At 41.8% G+C, this 9,444-nt stretch overlaps 1 protein-coding gene across 1 annotated transcript in view; it reads left to right on the plus strand.

Moving 5' to 3' along the window:
- The first annotated feature begins 1,449 nt into the window (after positions 1-1,449).
- The window catches only part of tanc2a (tetratricopeptide repeat, ankyrin repeat and coiled-coil containing 2a), a 94,534-nt gene continuing 86,539 nt past the window's right edge, over positions 1,450-9,444 (plus strand). Inside the window, exons 1-3 of the mRNA XM_007565463.2 lie at positions 1,450-1,647; positions 5,829-5,997; positions 6,790-7,107. Of these exons, the coding sequence (XP_007565525.2) occupies positions 1,465-1,647; positions 5,829-5,997; positions 6,790-7,107 (670 nt within the window). The 5' untranslated portion in view covers positions 1,450-1,464. The remainder of the gene's footprint in view (positions 1,648-5,828; positions 5,998-6,789; positions 7,108-9,444) is intronic.

The following is a 9,444-nucleotide window of genomic DNA, read 5'->3' on the forward strand; positions in this document are numbered from 1 at the left end:
CATAATCATCCTCTGACAATAATAAAGCCCCTGAATTGCTAATTCTCCCTCCTTCTCCGCTACTGAATCTGCTCCAGCGGTCAAAGTTTGTGTGGTAAACATATCGGTTTGTTTGACACATTTTTCTGAATGGGCTATTTGTGCTTTTTAGCTTTTGTCGTAGTTTTTCTGACCAGCTCCGTCTCGTATCCTCTCACTTTTCTCGGACTCCGGTTAACCGTGAAATGGCTCCATTTATAGCCTTAGAGAGGAGGGGCGGGCCAAGGAGAACCGAGGGATTTCATTGGATAAGCCCAATGTCCGTCAATAAAATCAACCAATGCGCTGTCGCGGTCGATAAAAATTATATTTAATATACTTTTTTTGTTAAATTATCACAGCGTAGGGCCACCAGGCATGGACAGTAAATGCATCAGTCTGTAGTCCAGATGGTCAGTCCTCCCCTGGACAGAAGTTCAAACTCAAACTGAATGCAGCTTTTTAAATTTTTTTATTTTTTTTTGTCTTTAAATTGCCAACCCACCACACTGGCGGGTGCGTTGCTCCAATTTACACGCCTCTTCATACTTTTACCCGCATTTGGCCAGCGGCGGGTGATAATTTCCACCCCTCATTGAAACACAGTTACTGATCCCTGAATCTGAACACAACTGTTTAGTCCCAGACCTCTAAGGTCCCTTCGCTTTTAGCATGTGACGTTCCTCTTACTTTGCCCACTGAAAGTCACAAATCTGCTACATTTTTTAAAATCCCAAGCAGTGGGATTTTTTAAAATCCCACTGCTTATAAATAATTTTTTTAAAGATGTTTTTTGTCTCTAGTGGCCTTTATTTGATAGTTAATTGACAGGAAAGTGGGTAATGAGAGAAGGGGGAAGACATGCAGCAAAGGTCACCAAGGCCGGGAATCAAACCTGCTGCGACAGCTGCGTCGAGGACTGAGGCCTCCATATGTGGGTTGTCCTTAACCCCTGCGCCACCACAGCACACCATATTGAGCGATTTTTAACCCAATTCTTCTAGCTCCAGTAATCTCCTGAGATGTTTTCTGTTTAATGACCTTTAATTTGAATTTCATTAAGCACATTGATCTTGTTTCTACAACAGAGTGTGTATTCCAACAGGGTAAGTTAAGAAGTCAGTGTATTAGTTGGGATTAAATGACTTGTCCTCAACCGAAACAAAATAATTAAGCCTTATTTAGCTGGATGCTGTGGAGAGGCAGTGACTATGTTTTATTCTTGCCAAGCTATTTTTAGACTAAAAAGGAATGATTTCATTAAAGCTTATGAGGAAGGAAAGACTTAATATATAAAAAAATATCTGTGGCATCTACAACTGGTGGAAATAGAATGGCAGTGGTTAAAACATATTGATTTGTCTCCAAGAGGTTGGAGGCCTGGGGTAAGAGAGGATTTTTAACAACAGAAATCACATAATTCTTTTCTGATTTTTGTACAAATGAATGAGAAACCATTTCCCCTCCTCTGCTCTCTATTGCTCCTCAGATGAGGCAGAGGAGTTGGGACCACCACCTTCTGTAGACGAAGCGGCTGATGCTTTGAGGACCCAGCTGGGCTTCCTCCTTGGGGAGAAGGTCACAGTTGGAGAGTCATGTTTACCTTATCACAGCCCAAATGATGGACAGGTATGTATCTAACCCCAAATGTTCCCTTTCACATATTGTCATAATATTGGTATTAGTTTGACCCATGCAGTTATGGTCACAGAAAACCAAAAAAGATTTAAAGATTAATTTACAACAGAAATGAAATGTGCAAAGATGATGACTGGCTGAAGGTCAGGTCCAAGACCAGGGGAGGACTTAGGAGGATTGGAGCACTGAAGAGAGGTGAGTGCACAAATGAGGTTTAACAGGAAAAATACAGATGACACCTACTTGTGTGGAAGACGGTAGTTCGTCAGGAAGAGGTGAGTGAGATCTGTATGAGAGTCTGACGGGGGTTTGTTTGCTTTGATGTCCAGGAACATGATGGGGGCAGAACAGGTTCAAACAAAACACCAGTGAAGCTGGATGAGGGGAGCTTGAGGCTGCAGGTCAGAATAGAAGAGATCTGAGGAATAACTGAAGATTTGCAGGTTGCTGACAGAGCTGGTGAATGATCTGAAATGAGATCCAAAGTTACGTCCGGGAAGCCTTGAAAAGGGAAACACAGAGGAGATAAGTATGATGAATAATACAAACGAGAGAACCACTGGAGCATTGAGGGGCTAGGAGTTACCACACTGGCTAACGATCTAGTGTTGAAGGACTGGCAGTAGACTCCTCTTAAGCACCATCAATGAGGGTCGATGATTTGCAGGTGTGCGAAAACACACTTGCAGCAGCCAACACTGCCAACCATGCTCCTTAGCCCCTTCTGATGGAGAACTCAAAGAACTGACAGGCGTATGAACACAGATCCCAATGTCACCCTTCTCCCTCAATGGGACTCCTCCTGGCTGTCCAGAAGATGTGGATGGAACGAGAGATAACACAGATATGTTAGGGTTAACACAGACTGGAAAGGAGATAGAGATGAACAGCTGTGAGACTGATGACAGATTTGATGACATAAGGGTCGGTGTAGCATGGAACAAGTTTCTTGGAGACACACTTGAAGTGAATGTCACAGGAGGAAAGCCAAACCTTCTGTCCAAGTGAGTACTGGGTGTGTTTACATGCAACGAAGCAGTGGTTTTGTTCAGTTGTATGGTTTATAAATTGTGTATGACCGTTGGACTGGATATGGTAACCTGAGGTGAGAAACTTTGCCACTGAGAGCAAGGCAAAACTGAGAAATTAACTGGGGGCCACAGTCAGACAGAACTTCAACAGGGATGCCGTGGAGACAGAAGATGTGCTTAGTTGTGAGGTGTGACAGTCTGACTGAAATTTTCTGAAGTAAATAATATGACATGTTTTGGAAAATATGTTAATTATGGTTAGAGTGGTGGTCATACCCTTATATGGAGGCAGTCCAGTGACAAAATTTAGAGTGATATGAGACAAACAACGTAGGAATTGAAGTCCAGTGGGAGGACAATGTCAGGGTTTATTATGAGATTATGAACATCTCATAATAATGAGATGTTGGGTATCCATTATACCATAATGGATATTATGGTATACCAATAATAAACCCAGGTGAGTATGTATTCTTTGATGTCCTTATGCATTGAAAGCCACCTGAAATGGTGAGAAATGAGGGGAGTGGTTCTACTGGTGCCAGGGTGAGCAAAAAACTTAATGGAATACAACCAGTGAATGAAACGGGAATGGATTGAGATAGGGATGAAATTTCTGTTTGGTGGGCCATTATAGAGGTCTGGTTCATTCTGGAGTGCTTGGTTTGCCATGTCCACAATCATCATCATCAGTACTTGAGCTTTGGGAAAGAGGCTCAACTACTTGAGTGACTTTCCCAACACTGGGGTCAGTGTTGATGAGACTGAAGGTTTATGAAATTCATATTTCTTGGCTCTGACATAAAGACAGCTCTGAAGAAGGTGTTGAAGGACCAGGCGATATGTCTTTAGTGGTATTCAGGGTTCCGGCAGTAGATGAGGATGTCATCAAGATAGACAAAAAAAAAAAAGATGTTCAGAAAGTCACAAAGGAGATTATCGATGAGGGCTTGAAAGACAGCAGGGGCACTGCAGAGACCAAAAGGTATTTGAAATGACCAATAAGAGTTTTGAAAACTGTTTTTCATTCATCTCCCTGGCAAACAAGATAGTAGATACTGTGGAGGTCTTGTTTAGAAAACATGGTAGTTTCTTGTACTGGTTCGAATAATGAGATGAGAAAAAAATAATTTTTATTTCTACTGATTTGATTCAAATCTTTGTAGTCTATACAGGGTTGGAGGGAGCTGTCGTCTTTGCTAACAAAGAAAAAACCTCCCCCCAATGGTGAAGATAATATATCCAATGATTAGTGATTCCTTTCTCTGTGGCTTGGTGTTTAGGATGGGAGATGTTGAAGAGACAGTGTCCCCGGGAGTAGATCCAAGGCGCAGTCATATGGGTGATGAGGTGATAATGACGAGGCTTTATGCTTTATCTTTGCTGAAAACTTGTTTTAGGTCATGGTATTTGGATGATGTTGTGGTGTATAGCCAGTTCTGGGAGGACCATTTGATACACCTACAGGAGGTTCTACACTGAATCAAACTGGCTTGACTGACTGTTAACCCCAAGAAGTGTACTGTAGCCCATAGAGAGGTGGAGTACTCTGGTTTTTGTCATTGGTTTTGGAAAGATAATGCCTCAAATGGGGAAGGTGGACGCTTATCAGTTCCAACCACAAAGAAAAAGGTGAGAGGATTTCTGGGTATGGTGGGCCTGTACTGGAAATTCAAACCTTCTTTTGCAGAGCAATCGGTACTGAACCACCAAACAAAGGGTGCGGCGCCCAACAATGTGTGCTGGACAGAAGAGTATGATTGAGCATTCAAAGACCTCAATTAGGCAGTATGTACTCATCCAGTTTTACACACCCTAGACTTCAGTAAGCCACTCATCTTGCAAGCAAATGCTTCAGGAGTGGGTTTTGGAGTAGTCCTTCAACAAGAGGTGGATGGTGAAAGAAGGCCTGTGGTGTTTCTGAGTTGGAAGCTGCTTGACAAGGAAACAAGATATTCAGTCGTGGAAATAGTGCTTGGCCATGAAGTGGGCTATCAAGACCCTCAGGTATTATCCCTCAGGGACGTCACTTCATCCTAGAAACTGACCATTGTGCCCTCCAGTGGTTAAGATGAATGAGGGATGCCAATGTTTGCATCGTCACTGCAGCCCTTTGACTTCACAGTCCAGTACAAGCCAGGGAAGTACAATGTGGTTGCTGACTGTTTATCTAGAATAGCAGAGGACAGAGGTACTGTGCTCTTAAGAGAGGAGGGAAGAAATGTAGTGAAGAGATCTTCATTACTGGAGCTATTTTTACTGAAGTAACTGTGTAGCACTTTAAAAGCACTTTTTGCACTTTATTAAAACTAGCACTTTATTTAGCACTGCACTTTAAGCATAGATTTGTGCATCAATAGCAATTTGCACACAAGAAGTTTTAACTGTATTTATTGAGTATTTGTAGTGATTAGTATCCAGAATTTTGTTCTGAGCTGTGCACAGATGCTTCTCATTGAGAAGTGAGGTGGTTGCCTGTGAAGGGAAGATAATTGTTACTCGGACCAAGGACCTACTGGTTTGTAAAATTTGAGCAAATGTTTGCCATAATATGTAAAGTGTGGAGGTGCTAGGATGGAGTGACTCTCTTGTCTTTTCTGTGTCCTCTCCAGGGTGTTTGGACAAATACTTCCCTGGGTTCTAGACACCATTTATAAGTTCTGGGAGAGGCCATGGAAAATTGGGGGGTGGGGAATTGTTTGTGGGTTTTCTTATACTGTAAGGATAAAACATTAAATATTTATAAAAAGTAAATAGAAATGTGTTTGTATTTGGTAAAAAAGTATTTTATTTATTTATATAGGTACAATAGGAATATAATAAATTGGTAAATTGAGATCCCCTGTGATTTAAAAGTGGTTTGATCCTTCACAGCTGGGACTATTTAAGGCTGCAATTGCACCTGTGTTTTTTTTTTATTCTTGATGCTGTGTTTTGGAAGAATAAACCATTGCTGTTTCCACCTTATTCTGCCTCGACTTTCATCTCCACTATAAATCCAGCCACAAAAGTCCATCTTGCTACATGGACACTGATCCCAACATATATGTGGTATAAGGCTTCACAGCCTTATACCACTATGAGGCGAATTATTGTTGTGAAATAATATACATATTGGTCAGTGTCTTTTCTTCCCCACAGATAATGTCTCCTTCCTCCAGTCTGGCAAGCAGTAACTCCTCCCCCTGCACCACTCCACAGCCTCACACTGGGGTGGAGGGTAACAATAACGGCAAACATGCCTCCTTTTACCATGCCTCTGTCACCTCCCCTTCCTCCACACTGGGAAGCAGAGACAGCGGAATCATAGGTGAGACATAAAAGGATGACTCCTGGAGCATCACCTGTAGCAGATGAACTACTCATTTTGAGAATCTCTGTAGTATGCAAATTGTAGTCTGCACAATCTCCATTTATGCATGAAATAGGAGTTGGAAGTCATTTTGGAGAGAGTGGGGTGCATTCTTCAATGTTTCATATCAAACAAAACTATTGTTTCTTAGCTTCTACAGCTCTTTGATAGGCCAGCAGAGCCAATGGTGATAAAGGCGTAAACAGAACAACACTTAATTAAAACCGTTTTATATGACTAACAAGCATGCTCTGTAAGGACAAATAAACAATCATTCCCCCAGTTAAACAGATCAAAAATAAACTGTTCTTATTTTATACATGTCAGTGACCTATCCATCCATCCACTGGTTTTACCCACGTATCCTTGCAGGGGAGCTGGTGCCTATCTTCAGTGGTCATTAGGCAAGAGAGTAGGTACATCCTAGCCAGGTTGCTCAATACAGAAACACACAGGACAACAAACATGTACACTAAGGCCTAATGGGAATTTAGACACTGTGGGAGTAAGGCGGAGTACTCATGACCTCATTCAGTCAACTAAACTAATATGTGTGTAACTTTTTTATATAATTGAAAAGTTTTTTTCACTTCTCAATTATATGAAGTGTCACATAAATTGGCCTGTCACATAAAATCCCTACGAAAGACATTCAAATTTGTGACATAATAAGAAAAGTTCATGAAAACTTTTACAAGACTTTGTGCTAAAGGAATTACTGTTTTAATGTTTTCCCGTACATTTTTCCAGCCATGCTGACCAGCTATTCTGCTGACTCTGCTTCAGAGCGGGAGGACGGCACCAAGTGTTACCACAGTTACCACGGCAGCAACCTCAACATCTGGGAGCAGGAAGGCCAGCCAGTAGTGCCGTCCACTTCGTCCTCGAGCATGAGATCCACAAGTTGCGCTAACGGCAGCTCGACATACAGGATAGAGGACAACCTGTACGCCTCTACCAACAGCCTGAACAAGCTCCACCCAAACCGAGGATCCAGCTGTTCACGCTCTTCTGGATCCACCCACTCCATAGCTCTCAACCTCATTCAACGTCCCAATTCAGTCGCTGGTAAGATGACAGTGTGTTGTAGTGTGTTCATGCACACATGCATACGCATCCCCCTTCCTCACACACACACACACACACACACACACACACACACACACACACACACACACACACACACACAGGAAGGAACTTCATCACTTTTTCTCACAGTCAGCAAAATACTACAGTTACCAGTTGCTTTCAAAACAAGATTCTTTTTGTTAGATATACTTATCAGAACTGTGAAGTAAAGAGGATCATTATGTGTCATTTTTAAAGCTTGAACCTAAAATCAGAAGGCTCAGATCTGAGTGACATTGTTTGTGCAGCACAGTCACAACAAATTCTCCCTCTTGTCTTTTCCTCTAGAGCAGGGGTCTCAAACTCCAGTCCTCAAGGGCCGCTGTCCTGCAGTGTTTAGATGTGCCACAGGTAAAAAACAGTGGAAGGAAATGGTTTAATTACCTCCTCCTTGTGTAGATCAGTTCTCCAGAGCCTTGCTAATGACCTAATTATTCTATTCAGGTGTGGTGCACCAGAGGCACATCTAAAAGTTGCAGGACAGTGGCCCTCGAGGACTGGAGTTTGACACCCCTGGTCTAGAGCAAAGGAAGGAAATGACATTTGTACCATTTCTCTGACTCATGTCTGCAGGCGACAAGGCACAAACAGTTCTCAGATTGTGCAAAGTGTACAGCCTTTAGACAGTAGGTAGGCTGATTGGAGAAAATATGTGGTTTCTGTTTCCAGACACTATTACTTATTGCATTTTCTGAAAACTAAACATTCACATTTCTAATAATAATGTAAATTTTTCTTTGATGCACAAAGTTAGTTGCAAAAGTATTCATATCCCTTGATCTTTACAGCCACAAACTTCAATGTATTCTATTAAGTTACTGCATGGTAGACCATCACAAAGTAGTATAGTAAATATAAAGTATAGGGGGAAAGACATATTGTTTTTTAAATATTTTAAGATTATTATTTTTGCCCCCTTTACTTCAGCAGGCCTAAAATAAAACACAGTTCAAACTGTTTTGCAGTACCCTCCCATACATGTCTGCCTTTGCTGACAGACCAGAGTTGCAAAGAATCAGTCAAGAGATACAGCAAAGAGGTCTGTCTCAACACTGGTGGAGTTGCAGAATTTCACAGCTCAGGTGGAAGAATCTGGTCACATGACAACTAGGAGCAATGCTTCCAGAAAATCTGACCTTTATGTAAGAATGACAAGAGGAAAGGCATCATTTGATGTAATCCATAAGAAGCCCTCTTTCTAGCTTACCACAGACCATCCAGTGCTCTCACGAAAAATCTCTAAACAGGCAATTTGATTGAACAAAGTTGAACTTGCATGCAAAACACAGTGTGTGGTGTAAAACAAAAACTGAACTTCACCCTGAACACACTGTCCCACCTGTTGATGTAGATGTGGGGATGCTTTTTATCATTGATGACAGAATTGAAGATGGACAGAGCTAAATACAGGCCAATCCTGGAAGATCATCTGTTTGAGGCGCCAGGACTACGACCCTGAACTTACAGCTATAATGGAATGTATTGGATCAAAGCAGATTTATGTGCTACAACAGGGGTGGGCAATCCTGGTTCTCCAGGCCTAGTGTCCTGCAACTCTTAGATGTCCCCCTGGTTCAACACACTTGAATCCAATAGCTGGATTCAAGCTACAATCAAAAAAATGATTTTTTTAACAAAAGAATATCATGTACTTTTAACACAGTAATGTCATGTCTCAAATGAAAACATGATAAAATCATGTTGGATAAACAAGAAATTCAATAACTTAACTTTTTAAAGATTTTTTTGGCTCTAGTGGCCTTTGATAGTTAATTGACAGGAAAGTGGGTAATGAGAGAAGGGGGAAGACATGCAAAAAGGTCACCAAGGCCGGGAATCGAACCTGCGACAGCTGCGTCGAGGACTAAGGCCTCCATATGTGGGTTATCCTTAACCCCTGCGCCACCACAACACACCCACAACTTAACTTTTATGAAATTTAATCATGTTGAGATAACATGATTTATTTTCGTCAGACTGATCTTATGCTGAAGACGACTTGCGAGATCATGGAAGATGACGCAAAATCATGGGAAATCACACCAGACCACACGAGATAATCGTTTTGCGTGCCGGGTTAGCCATAAGCAACTCTAAATAGGTGGGTTTTAAGTTGAGATTTAAAGGCACTCAGTGTTTCAGCTGTTTTACAGTTTTCTGGCCGTTTGTTTCAGATTTGTGGTGCATAGAAACTGAATGCTGCTTCTCCTCGTTTGGTTCTGGTTCTGGATGCAGAGCAGAACCAGAACCAGAAGATCTGAGGGGTCTAGACGGTTG

Source organism: Poecilia formosa, unplaced genomic scaffold (genome assembly GCF_000485575.1).
Source record: "Poecilia formosa unplaced genomic scaffold, Poecilia_formosa-5.1.2 Scaffold176, whole genome shotgun sequence".
Lineage (NCBI taxonomy): Eukaryota > Metazoa > Chordata > Actinopteri > Cyprinodontiformes > Poeciliidae > Poecilia > Poecilia formosa.